The 23,111-nt window shown below is 44.0% G+C and overlaps 1 protein-coding gene across 1 annotated transcript in view; it reads right to left on the reverse strand.

Moving 5' to 3' along the window:
- Positions 1–306: 306 nt before the first annotated feature.
- MFHAS1 (multifunctional ROCO family signaling regulator 1) overlaps positions 307–23,111 on the reverse strand; it is a 112,482-nt gene continuing 89,677 nt past the window's right edge. Inside the window, exon 2 of the mRNA XM_068233709.1 lies at positions 307–624. Within this exon, the coding sequence (XP_068089810.1) occupies positions 494–624 (131 nt within the window). The 3' untranslated portion in view covers positions 307–493. The remainder of the gene's footprint in view (positions 625–23,111) is intronic.

The following is a 23,111-nucleotide window of genomic DNA, read 5'->3' on the forward strand; positions in this document are numbered from 1 at the left end:
TACTGATTTTCAACGCCTAAACCATTGGTAGGAAGCAAACTGACACTCCTATTTACCGGTTTATTTTAGAAGCACTGTGCATTTCTTTATATTGCTTTACTGCATAATAATATTTAAAACATTTTGTTTTTAAATTAACTATGCAATATAGAGAGTCAAACGGAACACACTGAGCTGTTCTCAAAGGTAGAGTTTCCTTTTAAAACTCTGTAACTATTCAGAGTAACTAGAATACCTAGATGCAAGAATATTTATTAATCACAGCTGGAAAAAAATATGTACGTTGGTAATTTATTAAGTACCTACCTTAAAGCTCTAAAGTGACACAGTGCCTCCCAGTTAAGTAGAGTTGTGCCTTTGCTGCATCTTAAATACCACATGGTCACAGTTCGTGTAAATTTTTGGGTACTCTGCGATTGTCTCATTTACATTATTCCTTTATTCTGTTTTCCTCAGTTCACAAATACTGCAAGGGAAAGCGAGATGCTGGGGATCACTTGGAGCAGGGGCTGAGCACTGCTGGAGTAGGGGGGTACACCAGGGCTACATTCACTCTCTCGCTGCCATTTTTTGGACAGATTATTTCTGAAATTCCTTCTGGTCGAGGCTGAGTGAGTAATTCTCCTGTGAAGGAAAGAGAGCAGGAAATAGTAATGAAATAATACTTTACATGAAACGTCACTATAAAATGTAAAGTAAATAAACAATCTGAATGCAAGGTGTATATAGTACTGCTAGCACACAAATGTGTTCCATGAATAACCAGGCCTTCACTTATAAAAAGGCAGGATGCATAACTGTGGAATTTAAAATACTGTATATTTTGGCGTATAAGACTACTTTTCAACCCTTAAAAATCATCAGAAAAGTCAGGAGTCGTCTTATACACCGGGTGTCATTGATGTTGGGTGATACGCCCTATCCTGTTACCGCCTCTCAGATATCACTGCTGAGGACTGTAGTGAAGCGGTGCAGGCGCACATGTGCGAGATCTGAGAGGCAGAAAAGGAAGTAAATAGGATACAAGGGTGGGCCAGAAGGATGAAAGAGGCGTGTTTTATGGGCACAGCACGATCTATTCTTTCATACCGCTCTGATAAACAGGTAGACAAGGAGAGCTGACCAATCCACGTAGGTAGAGGGAGAGTTGACCAATCCAACCAGTAAATCGCCTATATACTGTTATATACTGGGTACCACAGACAGTACAGCACCAGTATCTGTTCATACATAGCACCAGTATATGATTTTTTTTAAATTTTTATTTGGTGTGCGTTGGAAGAGGGGGTAGTCTTATACCGTGAGTATATCCCAAACTATATTTTAACTGGAAAAGTTGGGGGTTGTCTTATACGCCGGAATATACGGTACATGTGCACACATATTTCTAAAAAGTATGTTTCTACCAGATTAAAATGCCCTATGAATTTCTTTTTTCTTATGCTGCTGTCCCTTACAGTAGGTAGTAGAAATCTTACAGATTTTGGACTATTCCATCTCCTCCTGGGGATTCTCAGTACTTCCTTTAGGCTACTTGCACACCAAGACGTTGCGTTAGGTGCTACGTTAAGGTCGCATAACGTGCACCTAATGCAAGGCCTGGTGCTCTTTGATGTGGACGTCAGAGTGAGCCGCGTTGTGCAGCTCACTCTGGCGTCCGTGATGCGCACTCTTGGACGCATGCGGCATCACGTGGTCCCGCCGGCCAATCGCCGCACAGAGCGGCCGCACCAGGAAGTAAACACTGCACGTCACAACGTGCAGTGAATATTAATTAGCCATGTGCCTGGCCGCTCTCCGCTCCTCCCCAACATGACTGCGCATGTGCAAACAGTCTTAACGCGGCTTAAGCCGCTGTAACGCCGTAGCATGCTGCACTTTCGGCAGAACGTGCAGCGTTACATGTAATGCAACGTGGGCTGTGTGAACAGCCCACTTGTGTTACATTGCTGTGCGTTGGTGGAGCGTTACAGGCTGCACTAACGTGCGCCTGTAACGTCAGTGTGTAAGCAGCCTTAATCTTTACAAAAGCCCTCCCTGGTAAGGATCTATACAAAGATGTCGGCCAGCCTTCCTACTCATTAGCACACTGTTTTAGCAGTTGGACTGAGCAATCCCGGTTGGATCTGTCAGATTTTTACTGTGTACTGTAAGCAACAGGTACGTAGGAGAATAATAATTTTAGTTCATTTTAATCTGGTAGAAATGTATTTCTTATAAGTATGTGTATACACGAATTTAAGTTACAATTTTTTGCGATCTTAGCAATTTTCATCAATAGTGGGTGAAATGTAAAACAAAGCTTTTATTACAAAGACCACTGAATGTAATTAATTTCTGTAATAAGCGCAGGGATACCCATTGTTCATCGATGTATTATGAGCCTATGTTCATTTATGAATCCAGATTGCATGTGTATGTTTGCTAATTTTGTGCCCCTGTTTTATTTGCAATACAGTTGTATTTTCTCTGCACGAATATTGTCAGAGGTAGTGAATATGTAAACTATATGACTATTATTGCATTTGTATCCTCCCGCCTAGACTACTGCAACGCCCTGTTCATCGGATCTACAGAAAAGGTTCTGCGCCCCTTACAGCTAGTACAGAATGCTGCAGCCAGACTCCTAGCCAATGCCCCCCGCAGCTCACACATCACCCCAGTACTGCAAACTCTTCACTGGTTGCCAGTAAAATGGAGAATCAATTTTAAGATCTGCCTGCTGACATTCAAGGCTCTACACCACATGGGACCCAAATACATAGCGGATCTATTGGAACTTTATGCCCCTCCACGCACCCTCCGCTCTGCCAACAAGATGAAGCTGATTATTCCCAGGATACACTTAACATTTGGTGCTCGGGCCTTTTCCTACGCAGCCCCTACTCTATGGAACTCACTTCCACAATCAGTACGAGAGGCTCCCTCTCTGGACAGCTTTAAAAAAAGGCTAAAAACTCACCTCTTTTCCCTAGCCTTTGAGACTGCATAATGCAGGGTCACAGCGCTTTGAGTCCCCAGGGAGAAAAGCGCTATATAAATATTATTGTTATTGTTATTTCTAGCTTTCTGATCAGCCCATATAGTGATCACATTACTACTGGTGTGGTGATCATGTTTGGCATGCAGGTCATCTCACCTACAAGAGACACCAGCAGAGAGGCTATTGCTCCTGAGGCAGGTTAAATGTTAGGTTTATGAACAAACATTCATGTTTTCCCAATGGTAAGCAGATGAATACAGGGCCGGCCTTAGGTTTCACTGCACCGAGCGGAAACCGATTTTGGTGCCCCCCCCATCCTCTTTGCGCACGTACACACATACACACGCACACACACAGGCCCAAATATAGCACCAACAATTTGCAACCCTCATTATAGCTGTGGTGCGTCCCTCCCCAAAAAATGCCCTCAGACTCAGTATAGGTAGGTAGGTAGTCAGGTATAGGTGCCCTCAGTATAGGATCTCATGTGTAGGTGCCCTCAGTGTAGGTAGCCACGCATAGGTAGTATAGTTGCCACAGTAAAGGTAGCTAGTATAGTTGCCCCCAGTGTAGGTAGTATAGTTGCCCCATATAGCTAGCACAGTTGCCCCCAGTGTAGCAGCATAGTTTCCCCCAGTGTAGGTGGTATGCCCCCAGTGTAGTAGCATAGCTGCCCCCAGTGTAGTAGTATGCCTGCCCCCAGTGTAGGTAGTATGCCCCCAGTGTAGGTAGTATGCCCCCAGTGTAGGTAGTATGCCCCCAGTGTAGGTAATATGCCCCCAGTGTAGGTAATATGCCCCCAGTGTAGGTAGTATGCCCCCAGTGTAGGTAGTATGCCCCCAGTGTAGGTAGTATGCCCCCAGTGTAGGAAGTATGCCCCCAGTGTAGGAAGTATGCCCCAGTATGCCCCCAGTGTAGGTAGTATGTCCCAGTATGCCCCCAGTGTAGGTAGTATGCCCCCAGTGTAGGTAGTATGCCCCCAGTGTAGGAAGTATGCCCCAGTATGCCCCCAGAGTAGGTAGTATGTCCCAGTATGCCCCCAGTGTAGGTAGTATGCCCCCAGTGTAGGTAGTATGCCCCCAGTATGCCCCCAGTGTAGGTAGTTTGCCCAGTATGTCCCCAGTGTAGGTAGTGTGCCCCAGTATGCCCTTAGTGTAGGTAGTTTGCCCCAGTATGCCCCCAGGCAATCCCCCTCCTTCTTCTGCGGCAGCGGGCCAGGCAGAGACTGACTCACCTGACATCCAGCTCCAATGCCGACGTCACTCTTCTCTCCCCGCCTCCGCTCCATCTGTAGTTAGAGCAGGGCTACAAGAAAATGGCTGCCGATTGTCCGCATTTGTGGACATCGGCGACCATGTTCTTGTAGTCCTGCTCTAACTACAGACGGAGAGGACGCAGCGAGAGACAGCGGGGCGACAAAGGGCGACAGGGCGCATGCGCCCTTGAGAGCATGGCGCCCTGAGCGACCGCTCAGGTCGCTCATAGCAAAGGCCGGCCCTGGATGAAGATTGTTTGTTTTCTCAGTTTGTAGGTTCAGTGAATTGGAAGAAGAGATAAACACCTGTTCTTCCTCATATGTGGATGTGATTGGTGGCCACAATTATAACCTGTATTTCTAATGAGCTGCTGGAAATTGACTTTCCTAACTGAAAACAACTACCAGACTGTGAAATGGCATCAGCATTACACAGGCATACTGTAATTTGGATGAAGAAGTGGCATAATAAAAACACACACTGGTGAACTGACTCATGCTGTAAAATAACATGTTTTTTTTCAATAACCACAAAATGTCCTTCTTCACAGAGCACCACAGGGAGGGAGGAGGTGAAGGGAGGAGAGGGAGAATTTTAAACACTGCATTTTATAGCAGTAAACAGATATTTTGTATGTGGATACAGTATAGAAAAAGATCAAAGGAGAGAAACATTTTAAGTGATTCCATTAAGTTATATTTAATCATTAGGATCTGTAATAGAGCAGAGAGGCCCCATCATTTTCAGCTTAAGGAAGAATTAAAGGTAAATACCGTAGTCCAGAAGTCATGAGGTCTTGGTCATTTATCTATAAGATAAGGAACAGTGTGGAGAGCTCTTAAGGTGGCCATACACTGGTCGATTTGCCATCAGATTCGACCAACAGATAGATCCCTCTCTGATCGAATCTGATCAGAGAGGGATCGTATGGCTACCTTTACAGCAAACAGATTGTGAACCGATTTCAGCCTGAAACCGTTCACAATCTGTTGTGGTGGTGCTGCTGCTGCTGCCCCCGCCCGCATACATTACCTGCTCCGCCGGCGCGACTCCAGTCTCCCGGTCACCGCTGCTCTGTCTGCGCTCTGGTCTCCAGGTCCGGCATGCCTCACTTCTTCTAGCCCGGCAGGAAGTTTAAACAGTAGAGGGCGCTCTACTGTTTAAACTTCCTGCCGGGCTAGAAGAAGTGAGGCATGCCGGACCTGGAGACCAGAGCGCAGACAGAGCAGCGGTGACCGGGAGACTGGAGTCGCGCCGGCGGAGCAGGTAATGTATGCGGGCTATATTGCGTCGGTCGTCGGGCACTCGAACGCCGCTAGCGATGCGCTCTTTACCCGCGGGCGATCGACGGTTATTTTCCGCACGGCGCTATCGACGGGATCGGACGAAATGGATCAAAATTCGGCGTGTAGCGTGAACGATTGGCAGCAGATTCGATCCCAGTGATCGAATCTGCTGTCGAAACGGGCGCAAATCGGGCCAGGTGTATGGCCAGTTTAAGTGCCCAGCAAATCCTAAATTGTGTCAATGTGTGGGAGGGGGTTGACTATATTTTTTATTATAGAATTTAACTTTCAATTGTTTTAGCTTTATTTATTACTGCACAAATGAGCTAACATGCACCAGATAATGTACAAAACAGGAATATTTTATGGAGACATTGAAGTTTAGATTTATCCTGTTAAGACCTCACTGTGTCCAGTAACAGGCAACAGAGTCCCTTTTTCACTGCATCCATCGCTGGAGTCTATGGCCGTGATACTGGAAGTGGCCTGTGCAAACGGAGCAGTTCTTTTCAGCGCAGGTAGATTTGGACACAGCCGGCGCCACCATAGACTAGAATAGGAATCAATTGTATAGAGGCGCTCAGTGAGTAACGAAGTTGCTTTTAAAACACAATAAATCGGCCTCCAGCAATAGCTGGAAGCCAAATTATATCATTCCCCACTATCCATGGTGGCCTGGAGGGGGGATAGTAATTAACACGGCCCTGACTTGTGCAGCAGCAGGATCAGCCATTTACTGGCTGTGTCCTGCGCCCAAGTCTACCGGCGCCGATTATATATGTATGCTGTGCAAACCCTTCCTGTGTAAACAGGACATGACTACAGCGCGGGTGCTACAAAGTGAAACAGCTCGCCATCCTGAAGACACAACAACAGTGATTGTACGGTAGAGCATGAGAGACAGGGGCTACCTATTTTCACTGATGGTTTTGATGCAACCTTCACTCAGCAGCCAGAAAAGAGTTTTAGCCTTAAATTGGCATGACATGGACTCAATGGTAGTAAAATGGCTTAACACCATCTTGGGACACTTTTAAGATAAAGATTTGTAAAAAAAAAATGTTAATTGTAAAACATCGTTAATTCTGGTTTTACACATATATATATATATTGCAAATTCTCATGTAGTGTATATCTGAACACCAAGAGCGGTTCTGAGCATTTTTAAAAACGCTTGCGCTTTGAAAAGAACTTGGCTAATGTATTTCAATGGGATGGTGCACACCAGAGCGATTTCATTTTTGCTCATTTCTGAGGCGATTCAGCCTCAATGTTAAGTATAGGAAAGTAGAAAATCGCTCTGAAAACCACTAGATCAGAGCGATTTTCCAAGCATTTTTGTTACAGAAGCTGTTCAGTTACAGCTCTACTGTAACAAAACATGAAAAATGCTACACCAAAAAATGCTAGGTATGCCTAGAATCGCCTTAAAAAATCACTTCAAAAAGCGGGCCTTTTTCCACTGCACAGATGAATCGCAAAATCGCAAATCACTAGTGATTTTTAAATCGCTAGGGTTGCTACTTTATCATAGAAATCATGAGAAGTATTTTCCACTATAGTGATTCGATTTGCAAATCGCAATCACTTTCTGGAGTGAAACGCAATTGCTGGCGTTTGATTGCGATTGCTAGTGGAAAAGGGCCCTAAGCGTTTGCTTTTACGCTAGCGCTTTTTGGTGTGCACTGCATAATTCTGAGATGAGTCACAAAGACAAACCCATAAAACAGCTAAAGCACATCCAGCAGCTTAGTGTAAAGACACAATACTAATATAATCTACGGTAATCAGAATCCATCTAGGACTGGTCTAACTGCAGAAGACTAATATAGCACTTTGCAATTTATTCCTTTCACCATTTACTGAATAGGATTATATCTCTGGAACATATTTATTCCACAATCTAGGGAAATCAATATATCTGTACCGAGTACAGAGGCTTCTCCCAAGCAACGTATATATACTTTGTCTGAGCAGCTGCTATTTGTTTTACGCCTTGCTTCACAGTGCACTGGTTAGTGAGGCACTAGAGAAAGCCATTTACACAAAGCTGGTGTCTTGACTACCCAACGCACCAGAGGGTAATCTCTACTCAAGTCTGCACACAATCTATTGCAGAAGTCCACATTTGGATGTATTCTTTGTAAACTAGGACAAGAGTTACAGCAATAGCCTTGATGTGGCATTCTGGCTTCCAATATGTTTGCAGACAAGTGCTGACAGTTGCCCCGGTTTCCAATTTTTCATAGGCTTGGTAGGCGTTTGCATTTAGTTTCTTCCTTGTATTTCTGATTATTTAAATTAAACATCTCATTGCCATCTTTTCCTTCCTGTGGCAGTCACCGGGTGCTAATTTGTGTCATTATCAGCACCTCAATATCATCACTAGCCACACACAGTGCATCCTCCATTCAATACACCTGTATGGGCCTGTAAGTCCAAAGCTTTCAAAGATGCCAGACTTATGTTCGCGCTGATGTAAATTCAATACCAGTCTGGCCAGTAGCCGTGTGTAACTCTGATACTGTGAATGAATAAGTCCTAAATGTTAGGAAGTGGCTGGATGGTGTAATGGTTTAGAGCTCTGCCTCTGACACAGAAGACCAGGGTTCGAATCTCGGCTCTGCCTGTTCAGTAAGCCAGCACCTATTCAGTAGGAGACCTTGGGCAAGTCTCCCTAACACTGCTACTGCCTATAGAGCGCATCCTAGTGGCTGCAGCTCTGGCACTTTGAGTCCGCCAGGAGAAAAGCGCGATATAAATGTTATTTGTCTTGTCTTGTCTAGGAAGCAAATGCTGAGGTCTGAACAGGTCACAGTGGAGCAGAGGTAACTGAATCAATCTGGGGCTTGGCACCAGTAAAGGTAGCCATACACTGGTCGATTTGCCATCAGATTCGACCAACAGATAGATCCCTCTCTGATCGAATCTGATCAGAGAGGGATCGTATGGCTGCCTTTACTGCAAACAGATTGTGAATAGATTTCAGCCTGAAACCGTTCCCAATCTGTGGTGGTGGTGCCGCCGCTCCCCCCCCCCCCCCATACATTACCTGCTCTGCCGGCGCGACTCCCCAGTCTCTGCTGTCTTGTCCGCTCTGGTCTGGTCTTCGGGTCCAGCATACTTCACTTCTTCACTGTCTGGGGGAAGTTCAAACAGTAGAGCGCCCCCTACTGTTTAAACTTCCTGCCGGGACAGGAAGAAGCGAAGCCTGCTGGATCCGGAGCCCAGCGCGGAGACGGATCAGCGGTGACCGGGGGGATACGCGCCGTCCGGATCAGGTAATGTATCAAGCTGTATTGCATCAGTCGTCGGGCACGCGAACACCGCTAGCGATGCGCTCCCTACCCACGGGCGATCGACGGTAATTTCCCGCACGGAGCGATCGATCTATTTCGGGACGAAATAGATCAAAATTTAGCAGTAACGTTAACGATTTGACAGCAGATTCGATCCCAGTGATCGAATCTGCTGTCGATCGGCGGGGATTTGGCCTAGTGTATGGCCAGCTCAACAGCTTCTTGAATATATGAACACTTAGAGAGCAGTTAGTGGTTTATCAATCAGGCAACAAGCAAGCGCCATTTGTTTAACAGATTAACTGATTTGGCACTAGTTTTCTTGCACAACAAAATACATTTAAATAATTGTTAACTAAAAGAGAAGGAGTTAAAACAACCAACTAAATTGGCCAGACCAGAGACAACACCTTCAGACAAAACAGAACTCCAGTATATGTTCTCTGCTCTGTCCCATGAGAACAATATAGTCTTTGAAATGCGAAGAGAGTATCAGATAAATCTGCAACAGAATGTTCTGGGTACACATGTGATATCCTACGTTATCTCACCCTTTTCCTTCTACAAATTCATGTTTAATAATAACACAAAACGTAGTCAACTTCTAAAGCCACATGATGCTTGCTGTAACAGCACAAGACAGACAACATGTCCAAAAACTACACCATTTGTGTCTACAAAGCAAGACATCTGGGGCTATACTGCCCTGCGAAGGCAGTATGGTTCTGATCCAGTTCTGAAACATGCCTGAAGAAGAAACTTAAAGTTTTGAAAGCTTGCAAAGGAATCTTGTACAGTTCGTCATTAAAGGTATCGCCTAAACAACTTTTGTTGTTATGTCTTTGAAGGCAAAAGGAATCAAGTCCAGTTTTTGTGTGCAACTACAGTAGAGTCTTATCGGGCAACAATGAGGATCACCTGATGCCAGATAATTGTGCTTTCTGGTTGCTTGAGACTGTTTTGGTTGCTTGAGAGGGTAAAAATAGGCCTAGCTAATACAGTACTATACCCCACTCTATATACATACCATGAACTCTATTAAATGAAAGTATATTAATCTTGTAGGAGCCATGAAACCCAGTCTTTAAAGAGAACCCGAGGTGGGTTCTAAGAATGCCATTAGCACACAGAGGCTGGGTCTGCATATAATACCCAGCCTCTGTTGCTATCCTGTCTCCCCCAGTCTCCCCCCTGCGCTCTGCTATGCCCCCATAAATCGATCGCCATGCTGGCGACACGCAGCATGTCGCAGCCGGCTGTTTACATGTGAAGTGTCAGTCTCTGCAGCTCCCCCGCCTCCACCATAGCACAGGTCCCCCCCCCCCCCCCCCCGCGTCCCTTCCCTCCAATCAGCGGGGAGGGAAGGGACGCGGGCGGGGATCGGCGCTATGGAGGAGGCCAGGCCAGGTTCCTCCGTCTTGTTCTGCGTCTGTGCAGCAGTAATGCGCAGGCGTAGAACGATCCAGGCGATGTGAACATGGCAAACAAACGTGCACGCTGCGCAGTTGGCCCCGGACTGGACTTTCTGGGGCCTGAATATGAAGGAGTGGGAGCGATCAGGCCGGAGGGAGCTGGAGGAAGCCCCAGGTATGTATGTTTTGTCCATGAATGCCCATCTCAGGTACCCTTTAAGCACAGCTGTCACGCTTGGAGGTGTATTCTCCACGGTCAGCACGCGATGCATAAGCTGACGTGAAGGGGGTACACACACCAGCACAAGGAATCAGGATATCCCCAGTTTAGTGGAGGAGAGGACTGACTCCAATAGGAGATTGTGGCGCACAGAGCCGATGCAGATCCGAACAGCCACAAACAATACTTTCGTGAAAACGTCTCAGCGCAAAGTAGCGCTGAGCGCATAAACCAGAACTGAGGAGATCAGGACAGGTAGACAGAATGAACGCTTGCTTAACCAGCCATTACCCAGCGACAGCAAGCGTCCACAACAAGACAGACTGGAATGAGGCAGCCAATGCGTTTGCAGCGATGGCGTGCCTCACAAAGACAGGACAGGATAGTCAGGAAATAGCAGGATCAAGATAGATGAACGTAACACAGATAAATATACAATAAGTATGTTTTCCTAGCGTATTACAATTACAGCTATCAATGAAACTATTTGTAACGTCTGACTAACATATGTATATATCGGCAATGAACCGATATATGACATAAGCAGGAACTCTGACTAGAACTGGAGCAATACAGGGAACAGGACTCAGAAGGATTCGCTATCTCTTCGCAGAGATGAACGCAATCCACAAACGGAAACAGGACAGGATTCAGAAGGATTCGCTATCTCTTCGCAGAGATGAACGCAATCCACAAACGGGACCAGGAACAGGATAACTAGCTCAGCACGGGTGATCACGATACGCGCATCCACCAAAACGTGCTGGAACTGACTAACTGAACACAGGATATAAACAGTTCGTGTACGTATATATCAGCGTCACTGATGTATCAACGTAACACGAATACAAGGAAAATAATAAACGTGCTGGTATGCATATATATGGGCAATGAACCAATATATGATGCAAAACCAGCAAAGTATCTTTAGAACAAGAAACACGGTCTGGGGCTGAGCAACAGCAAGACTAGCTTACACTGAAACTATGATAGCCCAAGGAAACCCTGCAGGAAGCAGATCTTTATACTGAGGTCATCCAATGGGAGCAGACATGCAGATTCCCACACAGGTGAATGATAATCAGTCACAAGCTGACAGCAGGGAAAGGCAGACAAAGCTATGCAGCTTGCATGGAAAGAGATCAGAACTGCCTCAGCAGCACTACTACTGCCAGCAATACCTGCTGCAGCAGCGATCATAACAACAGCACAGTCCACAAACATCCTATGAAGTTGGCCTTCACCACTGTGAGTACTGCCAGCGATTTGTGCTGGTTGGGTGAGACGACTGGTTAGTTGAGTTCCGGATAACAGTGACTGTAATCAAAACACAAGCCGTGTTCAGGGAACTTTTACTAAGTCCTTCTGCCCAGATGATGATAATATTCTTGCACAGTTTTAGTGGAATTTTAAGAAATCAAGAAACGGCAGACATTATAAATTGTTATAGGCGATTCCTGAAAAATCAGCTTTCAAGTACCTGCTTCCTTTTGCTTTAGCAGGGCAGTATAGCTGCTATAAAAGTCCATGCAGTGACAGGTTTCACCATGGCTCAGAAACTTGCAGCAGTTACAGTATATACTGAGCTTCAATACATTATATGGCAAGAATTGTACAAAGTGAGAGAGTGTGTCTCTCTCTCTGCCAACTCAGAAGAATGATGCCAGTAAATTAACTGGCTCCAGAACCCCCAAAAGTAATTAAATTGTAAATTAAGCAAATTAAATAATAACTTAAAGCTTTGTCTAATATGACATGTTTCAAGACAGATTAAGGTCAGAGTGAAAATATGCAACAACAGGGGAATCAGTAAAGGAGACACATATTTCATCCATATCACTACAAATAAAACAAGAAGTGAGAATGTACAGTATAAACGTTATTGCATTCTCTGAATGCAGAAAGGACTCTTTGTTTTGTACATCTGAAGTGATACATTTCTAGCTGTGACAGTGCATCAGATGATATCATTACACAGTGGCCTTTCAAGCTCCTAACTCAGAGATTATCTCCGTAAGACAGATACATTTCAGTAGCTAAGCCGCTAATTGTATTTCTGGATCAGAGAATTAACTGAAGGAAAGTTACTATCAAGGAAAGAGCTTTGCTGGATTCAACAGAATTAATTCTTGAGCTTTATACAGCTAACAATGGACAAGTGTCCAGACAGCCAGCACTGCCTATGTCATCAGTGATAGACTCTTTTCACATCTAGAAACTGTTTATCATTACCAATCAGTAAACCATTTATTTTTAAATTCTGGACAGTACACATCCCTAAGGTCACCATTCTTAAAGGGAGTCTGTGGGTTGTTTTTTTTTTGGTTTGTTTTTTTTTTATTACATTTCAGATACTCACCTAAGAAGAGGGAAGGCTCTGGGGTCTTATAGAGCCTTCCCGTTCCTCCTACGGTCCCCGTGTTCCAGCGCTGGATCCCCAGTTAGCAGTCTGCAACTGATGGGTTGGAGACTGCTCTCCCTGCTGCTGTGGGAGGTTTTGGAAGTCTTTGGGAGCCCGAGTGCTCCCGAAGACAGGCCACTCCGAACTGCGCATGCACGAGAATGCGTGCTCACGCATGCACAGTATGGAGCGGCGCGTAGGCGGAACGGAAAGGCTCCATAGCAGGGGTGTCAAACCAATCCTTTGAGGGCCGAGGTCCTCACACATTTCTGACAAAGCTCAAATTAATTGATGGGTCTGAATCAGGAAAGGTGTGGTCCATCAGGTAGTACACATTCCTCTCTTTCTCAGTCCATCCTAAACACTGGCATGGATCTGTGCTGTATAGGATCCAGAGCCTTTCATCTCCTTAGGTATTTGTTTTCTGTTTTTTTTTTAATTACATTTCAGACTCCCTTTAAGAACTACTAGTACTGAGTGGAGAATGTGCATTATAGGCACACAGAAGCTGAAAAGAACTTCTTAGCAGCCTTACTTAGCAGGGCCACTATTGCAAAAAAAACCTGCAAAATTTAAAATACATGTAAACACGTACAAATAAGAAGTAGGTTTCTTCCAGAGTAAAAAGAGCTATATACAGTGGGATGCAAAAGTTTGGGCAACCTTTGTTAATCGTCATGATTTTCTTGTATAAATCGTTGGTTGTTAGGATAAAAAATGTCAGTTAAATACAGTGGTTTGCAAAAGTATTCGGCCCCCTTGACAGTTTCCACATTTTGTCACATTACTGCCACAAACATGAATCAATTTTATTGGAATTCCACGTGAAAGACCAATACAGAGTGGTGTACATGTGAGAAGTGGAACGAAAATCATACAGGATTCCAAACATTTTTTACAAATAAATAACTGCAAAGTGGGGTGTGCGTAATTATTCAGCCCACTGAGTCAATACTTTTTCAATACTTTGTAGAACCACCTTTTGCTGCAATTACTGCTGCCAGTCTTTTAGGGCATGTCTCTACCAGCTTTGCACATCTGAAACCTTGCCCATTCTTCTTTGCAAAACAACTCCAGCTCAGTCAGATTAGATGGACAGCGTTTGTGAACAGCAGTTTTCACATCTTGCCACAGATTCTCGATTGGATTTAGATCTGGACTTTGACTGGGCCATTCTTACACATGGATAGGTTTTGTTTTAAACCATTCCATTGTTGCCCTGGCTTTATGTTTAGGGTCGTTGTCCTGCTGGAAGGTGAACCTCCACCCCAGTCTCAAGTCTTTTGCAGACTTTTGCAAACCACTGTATATCATATAGGAGACACAAACAGTGATATTTGAAAAGTGAAATGAAGTTTATTGGATTTACAGAAAGTGCACAATAATTGTTTAAACAAACATAGGCAGGTGCATAAATCTGGGCACTGTTGTCATTTTATTGATTCCAAAACCTTTAGAACTAATCATTGGAACTCAAATTGGCTTGGTAAGCTCAGTGACCCCTGACCTACATACTCAGGTTTATCCAATTATTAGAAAGAGTATTTAAGGAGTGAATTGTTTAGTTTCCCTCCTCTTTTAATTTTCTCTGAAGAGTAGCAACATGTGGGTCTCAAAACAACTATCACATGACCTGAAGTCAAAGATTGTTCACCATCATGGTTTAGAGGAAGGATACAGAAAGCTGTCTCAGATTTCAGCGGTCGGTTTCCACAGTTAGGAACAGATTGAGGAAATGGAAGACCACATGCTCAGTTCAAGTTAAGGCTCAAAGTGGCAGACCAAGAAAAATCTCGGATAAACAGAAGCGACGAATGGTGAGAACAGTAAGAGTCAACCCACAGACCAGCACCAAAGACCTATCTTGTTACAAATGGAGTCACTGTGCATCTTTCAAACATTCGGCGCACTTTACACAAGGAGATTCTGTATGAGAGTGATGCAGAGGAAGCCTCTTCTCCGCCCACAGTACAAACAGAGCTGCTCGCGGTATGGTAAAGAACATTTGGACAAGCCAGCTTCATTTTGGAATAAGGTGTTGTGGCCTGATGAAACTAAAATTGAGTTATTTGGACATAAGGTGCATTATGCAAAGCGGAAAAAGAACGCAGCATTCCAAGAAAAACACCTGTTACCTAGGGTAAAATATGTTGGTGGTTCCATCATGCTGTGGGGCCAGTGCAGGGACTGGGAATCTTGTCAAAGTTGAGGGACGCATGGATTCCACTCAGTATCAGCAGATTCTGGAGACCAATGTCCAGGAATCCGTGACAAAACTGAAGCTGCACCAGGGCTGGATCTTTCAACCAGACAACGACCCTAAACACTGCTCAAAATCCACTAAGGCATTCATGCTAGGGAACGAGTAAAACGTTCTGGAATGGCCATCTCAGTCCCCAGACCTAAATATAATTGAAAATCTGTGGTGTGAGTTAAAGAGCTGTCCATGCTTGGAAGCCATCAAACCTGAATGAACTAGAGATGTTTTGTAAAGAATGGTCCAAAATACCTTCAACCAGAATCCAGACTCTCATTGGAACCTACAGGAAGCGTTTAGAGACTGTAATTTCTGCAAAAGGAAGATCTACTGAATATTGATTTCATTTCCCAAATTTATGCACCTGCCTAATTTTGTTTAAACAATTATTGCATTCTTTCTGTAAATCCAATAAACTTCATTTCACTTCTCAAATATCACCGTTTGTGTCTCCTATATGATATATTTAACTGACATTTTTTATCCTAACAACCAACGATTTATACAGGAAAATCATGACAGTTAACGGTTGCCCCAACTTTTGCATCCCACTGTATTACTTTGCTCCTATGTTGCTGTCACAGTAATTAGTCGAAATCTGATTGAACGGACAAGTCTTTGACTAAATAAACTGCAATATTCCCATACATACATTTCAGTCTCTTGCTAGAGAATAGATCCTGCACTATTACATTCAATGTATAGAGCTGATTTGATTTGATCTAAATTGAGAGACCAGTGGAATATCCACATCCTGAATAGGTTGGAATGCAAGGAAGCACTAGCAGCTAAGTGAGACGCACGGGGGAAGGGACGTCACTGATCCAGGAAGCAGCCGGAGTGACTGAGGGTATCGCCGTGGAAACTAATGAGCGACCTGCAGAGAAAACCGTGACCCACCTCCTTGCCACCAGCCCAAAAAGAGGATTGTCCAGCGAATGTGGTACATCCACCTACCTGGTGATCTAGAGGTGACGGCTGAGTGAATAATCCTAGAGCGGCGCCTGTTGCCCGTCACTTGGTAACGGCGGGCGAGACGCAACGCTCTATACAACGTATGTAATAGTGCAGGATCTATTCCAGGCATGTGCAAACTTGGCCCTCCAGCTGTTAAGGAACTACAAATCCCACAATGCATTTGCCTTTATGAGTCATGACTGTAGCTGTCAGACTCTTGCAATGCATTGTGGGACTTGTAGTTCCTCAACAGCTGGAGGGCCAAGTTTGCCCATGCCTGATCTATTCTCTAACAAGAGACTGAAATGTATGTATGGGAATATTGCAGTTTATTTGGACAAGACACGGATGCCTAACTTATGGTGGCCACTAATGATCCAATCTTTTTCATCCAATCTTACCAAATCTATGTAGTAGAAGGGTAAACTGAGTGAATATACTGAATGGATACTTCAGGCAGTTACCTTATATTACATAGAAATGGTAAGATTGGATGAAAAAGATTGGATCATTAGTGGCCAGCTTTAGGAGGATATATGGATTTTTGCTGAATTTTAATGCTTCAAAGACCTTTTCCTTTTCAAGCTGTGATACTTTTTTGATCTGAATATATTTTTATATATTTTTTTGAAATGTGACATCAGCTAGCTCCCAGTGTGTGTGTGAGAGATTGAATGACTGGGGTATGGTTATTTTACTTGTAGTGAAAAACTTTTACCAATAAAATAAGATTGTTTAACTGTTCATGTCCAGTGCTCCTCTGATTTGAATTATATTAGCCTGTAAAGTATAGTAGGAGACTGGGGTACACCTACTTTTTGAGGTAGCAGCAGGAAGAAAGCTTTTTCAGAGGTCCACTACATAGTGTGATTTATTTATATATTGGATATAAAACGTTTGGCAGTTGGCGTTTTGTTGGCAGCGCCCCTTAACCATTTATATAAGTCTTTTACTAGTCTATCTCCTCATGTGGTATTATTTAATTCAGTCTTTAAAAAAAGCATTCACTGGAAAGGATCAAGACAAAGATGCAGCCGCCCACCCTTCCCTCATCCACACACATATATGTTTGTGCACTATTCTGGCAGTTGGACTGAACAACTGTGAGTGTCACTTACTACCTACTGTAAGTGACAGCAAAATAAGAGAAAGTAATTTATGGCACATTTTACTCTGGGGGAAATGTACTTTTTATTTATGTTTTCATGTATTCAAAATTTTGCCTTTTGCGATAGTGATCCTTTAAGTAGTCTAAACTGTTATGTAAGGCGAGCAGTCAACAGCAAAACTACAACTCAGGGGCATAGCTGTTCATATCATCAACTCCCCTCACCATCCTGGTGATAACAGCCTTCCACCCCTCTTGTGCTTCCACACTCGTCATAATAGCCAACCACTTTCCTGTTTCCCCACCCTAGTGATAAGTCCCCCACCCTGCTTATAACATCACCTCCTGTCACTGTGAACCTACTCTGGTTAGAAAATACTGTGCGCATCTCATCTGGCTGTCATCTCTACAGCAGCATCTCCCAGATCGGCCGATGCATATGCATGATCTGGCCACCAAATAACACTGCTCCTTATGCCACAGCTTGGCCGGGGGTGCTTCCGGTGTACTGGCACTCCAGCTGCCACACTTTTAAACATCGGAATACTGAGAGAACAGACATGAGTCTGACATGGATGGACTAAACAGCTCTGAATGACATGGATGGTCTTCTGGCCCAGCTCAGAGTGAAGCGAATGGTGCTGAAGGTGGGAGTATGACAGCATGTAGTCATATGTAACCATGTCTCCCACTGTAGAGCACAATGAAAGGCTTGTCTTTGTGCTGGCAGGCATAAGAATGCTCTTTTTCTCAGCAAACATAGTTCACTATAGTCTATAACAGTGCACTGTACTGGAATACCGTGAAAGCATCTTATAGCTGACAGCCAATAATACTACAGCATAACATATGTGCACCACATACAGTTAAAGTGACAGTACAGCTAATCGTAACTGCTTTAAAACTATACCTTGCAGGAAAAAAAAAAAAAAGACAAACTGAATACACAGATGTCCATAATCAGCGAAAGTCTTTTGCTGAAGTGACTAGCTAATTGTGCTTTTCTTTAAGTCCTGTTCCTGTTTACTCTATGCCAGGATCTACTTGTACACTGCAATGATTAGGAATTGATTCTACCTGTTGCCTCTGCTGACCGAGTTCTGAGCTCTCTGATCAAATTGGTCATTTACAGTGCTATTTTCCTAAAGGAATCATCAGTTAAAACATGAAAAATCAGCTTTACTCACCTGGGGCTTACTCCAGCCCCTTGCAGGCTGCAGCCAACTGTCAATTATGACCACGTTGTAGTTGCGCAGTACGCCGTGGACAACGTGGCCATTATTGACAGCAGCGCTTCACTCAGGCACAGTAAGGACCACCACGGGGTCGGCCTCTGCACCATTAAGTGGAGGCGACAAGAGGTCTTTAAAGGGTACAAGAGTATTGGTTCCACATTTTTCCCTCTCACCACTATTGTGCCATAGATAATTTTATACAATTACCGGTTTCCTTGAAGAGCCTGTATACAGGCAACGACTGACCCAAACTGCGCGGCTTTTCATTGGTCCGGTATACAGGCACTTCAAGAACACAAGTAATTGTATGAAATTATCTATAACTAAGAATGGTGGGAGGGAAAAATGTTGCACTAATAGTCTTGTACCTAGTAATAGGTACTAGAGTTTTCAATTACCAGATTCACCCCCCTTTAAGCTAGAACAGCTATTACTCAGAGAAAATATTGCAGCCTGGGACATCATGCGTCCGATCAGAATTTCTGATCGCTCGAACGATTTTTCGCTAGAAATTGGACGGTTAGTGGCCAGCTTTACATACACCGAGAAGGTTAGATGCAGATACTGACTTCCTGTGCACCATGTACACTAATGAGACTTAAAATCCCTTTCCAGGCAAACTTTATTTTTTGTTAACAATGTAGCCTTCCTTACGTTAGTCATAGAAGATATGAATAAATGGTTAAGGCTAGGTTTCCATTGCTGCGAATCCGGGCTGATTCCCCGGCCCCAAATTCGGATGGATTATAGCAGCTTATAGAAGTCTATGTAAACCATCCGAATTTGTGGTCGAGGAAAAATCTGAGGCCCTGCAGCATAATTCTGTGCTGGACTGTCCGTATCCCATAGCCCTGTATAGCGCAGCTAGAGGGATTCGGCTGCGAGAGGCAGCAGTTGTGTCGGCATCGCGTCTCGCAAGACGCATGCCGGCACACAAGTGGAAACGGGGTCCAAGTCCTTCATCTCTTGGTGTCATTTGACTGTTGGTGCTCTGTGCCATGAAGAATGGACTGGAAGGCTCTTCTTTACAGACCCCAGAGGGCTGTCATCCAAACCAATCTCTACCCACAAACTACTCCTTTTCATTCATCCCTACAGGAGGGCGATTGCATGTCAATTCAACAGGACCCCTTCTCTTGTCCTAAAAGGGATAGTGGAGTGGCAGGGATCCCCAGTAGGCTGCACTGTTCCACTAAACCCTGCGAGAGATGCAGAACACAAGAACATGGGGCAATGGCGGTCATATGACTGCCCATAACAAAATTATTTTATCACTAAATTTGATTCACATATTCCCTACCTAGAAGTGCAAATTAACTTCCCCCAACCCCAAATTCAGATTTATTCAGAGAGATATAAAGTAGACTATTGATCATAGCTGACAAGAAGAACAGATAAGTTGTTGCTTATGGAAAATGTATTGTTGTGTTATGCAGAGGTCCTTTCATGCTGATATCGGCAATCTATTGAAACCGAGAAGTGCTCTACAATTTCCCCAAAATTTAAATTTTTAAAAAAACAAAGGATTCTTTATATGAACAAGTTCATTCCATGCTTTGTACAAGTATGGAATTCTTTGTTTTATATGGAATTTATTTTTTGTTTCAAGCAATGTGTTTTAGAACAGTTCATGGAGCTCTAGTGAGATGATAAAGTGAACCTTTTTAGACTGTGCACTAGCGTTCACAAACACTGCTACCATAATAGCACAAATATAAGCAGATATTCCGATTTGTATCCTTCAGGCAGGTATTACTAGAGTTTATAGTTCTTTATGCATGCATAATCTGGGTGAGAAAGATTACAAAGTCTGGCATAAATCTAATTAAAGAGATCACGATAATGGTAACAGCTCTATCCTAAATCAACACCAATCAGGATTGGGAATTCTGACAACAGCTCTGACCTTGTGCGTAGCCCTGGTGTGCTAATCGATGGGGAATTGAGCTTCAGAAACCAAATCTCGGCTGTAATCAAATATTCCTTCCTACTTTCATCTGAAGAGCATTGTAAAAATTAAACATCTCATTCCCCCAGAGGATCTCCAAACTCTAGTTCACGCCTTCAACACATCACGGCTGGACTACTGCAATGCCCTCTATGCTGGCCTCTATACAGGACCTGTACCGTCTGCAATTAGTACAGAACGCTTCTGCCAGATTGCTAGCAAACCAGCCTCGGCACTGTCACATTACACCGATCCTTCACTTACTGCACTGGCTAACAGTAAAATGGAGAATACTCTTTAAGATTGGACTGTTGACATTCCCTACACAACTTGGGCCCTGGATACATGAAGGACTTGCTGAAACTTCACCACACTTTTCACAACCTCAGATCTGCAGGATCCTCAAACCTGGTCACTCCGAGAGTGCACCTCAAAACCTTTGGAGAAAGAGCTTTCTGTCATGCTGCTCCTACACTTTGGAATGCCCTACCACACCCAGTAAAGACAGACCCTTCCCTGGAGTTATTCAAATCCAGACTGAAAAGCCACCCATTTAGATTGGCATTTCTGGACTAGAGTTCTTCCGCTGTACCACGATTTACCAATCAACCAATTATTGGTCAGAGCCATGCTTATGCGCTTTGAGTCCTATGGGAGAAAAGCGCTTTACAAATGTTATTTGTTGTTGTTGTAACAAAGCAGGACTGTTTGCCATAGACAAAAAGACCTTTCAGCGGGCAAGCATTATTTGCAACATTGATGAGCACCACAAAAATGTATATACATTGTTTTCACTTTGAAATGCTTTCTGAAAGCACAGTTTTTACCATTAAACTGGACTAATTAAACATCCCCTTAAAGTGAAACTACAGCATATTTACGAAAAACAATAAAGATAGAATGCTTTAAAGAGAACCCGAGGTGGTTTCTAAGAATGATAACCGCACACAGAGGCTGTGTCTGCCTATACAGCCCAGCCTCTGTTGCTATGTAGTGTCCCCCCCAGGCCCCCCTTGCACTCTGCTATGCCCCCATAAATCACAGCCGTGCTGTCGACACGCATCAGTCTGTGTTTACCTATCGACAGCACGGCTGTGATTTATGGAGGCTTAGCAGAGCGCAGGGGGGCCTGGGGGACACTACATAGCAACAGAGACTGGGCTGTATAGGCAGACCCAGCCTCTGTGTGCGGTTATCATTCTTAGAAACCACCTCGGGTTCTCTTTAAAATCACTAAAATTTTAAGCACTACTTTAATTACTATTCTTTATAATTCCATTGTCATTGGACACAAATTTCCTGTGGTAGCTATACAGTTAGGGTCCTTTTACACTATATTAGTTGCTGATTTTCAAAGTAATTTTCGAAGTTGACAACTGATTTTCAAAGTAATGTCCATGTTTTCCTATGGCTTAGTTCCCACTATACACATTTTTAACTGAAAGCTTTTTCACAATCCACTGTTATGGAGAAAAAAGGGCCCTTACTTTAACTTAACTTAACGTTTTGCTAACGGCCTGATCACAGGGGCCAAAATACATATATGCCTAATACAATCTTTAGGCCTCGTTCACACAGGAGGCTGAAGGCAGTGAATCTGCTGCCCTTCAGCTGTTCCTGTGCAGCAGCCAGGTGCTTGCTAGAGATAAGTAGCGCTGATGGAAAGGCTCCCCACCCTGTGGGGTCACATCTAAGCTTCGGCGCAGCCATGCTCAGATGATACATGTCTCAGGTTTTCTGCTGCCCTGTAACATCAACGCATGCCAAACACAACCATGCGGCTGCACGAAGATGCAGCTGAAAGGCACTTGGTGCCTGGCAAGTGCACTGTTCAGTCTCCTGTGTGAAAGAGGCCAAAGAACTCATGCACACTGCCAGCGTTTGCAGTTTTAAAAACGTGTTGACTGGAGTGAGTGAAAGTCACTAAAAAATGACGCAGATTTAAAAAAAAAAAAAAAAAAAGTGGCAAAATTGATTACTGCAATTAGTGTAACGTTTTTGCCGCAATTTTCTTTCAGTGTGAATCGGGCTGATCCACACTGAAAGAAAAATAAGGCCTCTTTTCCATAAACTGTTGAACTGTGTGCTCAACAAGCAGTTACCAGGATGCAGCGAGCAGTTACCAGGCTGCAGCATGCAGTTGTGAAAGTTTGAGAGGCATTTCACTGCCTATTTACAGTCCATGGAAAAGTGGCCTGAGGGCCCATTCACACTTGAGCAGGAATTTCTAGCGGTTTTTAAATTTAAAAACCACTAGCCCATGTTAGCCTATGGCAGTGTTCTCACTGCCGGGTTTGCAGTTAGCGTTAACCACAAACGCGTAACATGCAGCGTTTTGCTGGCTATTCGTGATTAGTCATCACGATTAGCATGCATAGCACTGCTAATTGTGATCTAGCCCAAAACGCTGCAGTGTCCAGTGATTTGTCCGCGTTAATCGCGGAAAAATCACTCCTGCAGTTTTGCGATGCTAGGTGTGAATGGGGCCTAAGGAAGACTTTCGGGCAGCAATTTAACAACTGCTGTACAGATCTGCTATGCAGCTCCCAGCTGAGCAATGTGGTCTGTTCTATTAAGGAGGAGGGGGCAGATACTCAAGAGCTCCTCACTGTGGGAACTTCAGTTTATGTTTCTGTAATATTGTCGAAGTTACCATATGTCATCCTGTTACATGTGATAACATTTTCTTGGCTGCTCTTGGGATCAAGCACAAGCCAATTATGGTCTTCAAGGTAACTTATTTCTCTGG

Source organism: Hyperolius riggenbachi, chromosome 1, assembly GCF_040937935.1.
Source record: "Hyperolius riggenbachi isolate aHypRig1 chromosome 1, aHypRig1.pri, whole genome shotgun sequence".
NCBI lineage: Eukaryota > Metazoa > Chordata > Amphibia > Anura > Hyperoliidae > Hyperolius > Hyperolius riggenbachi.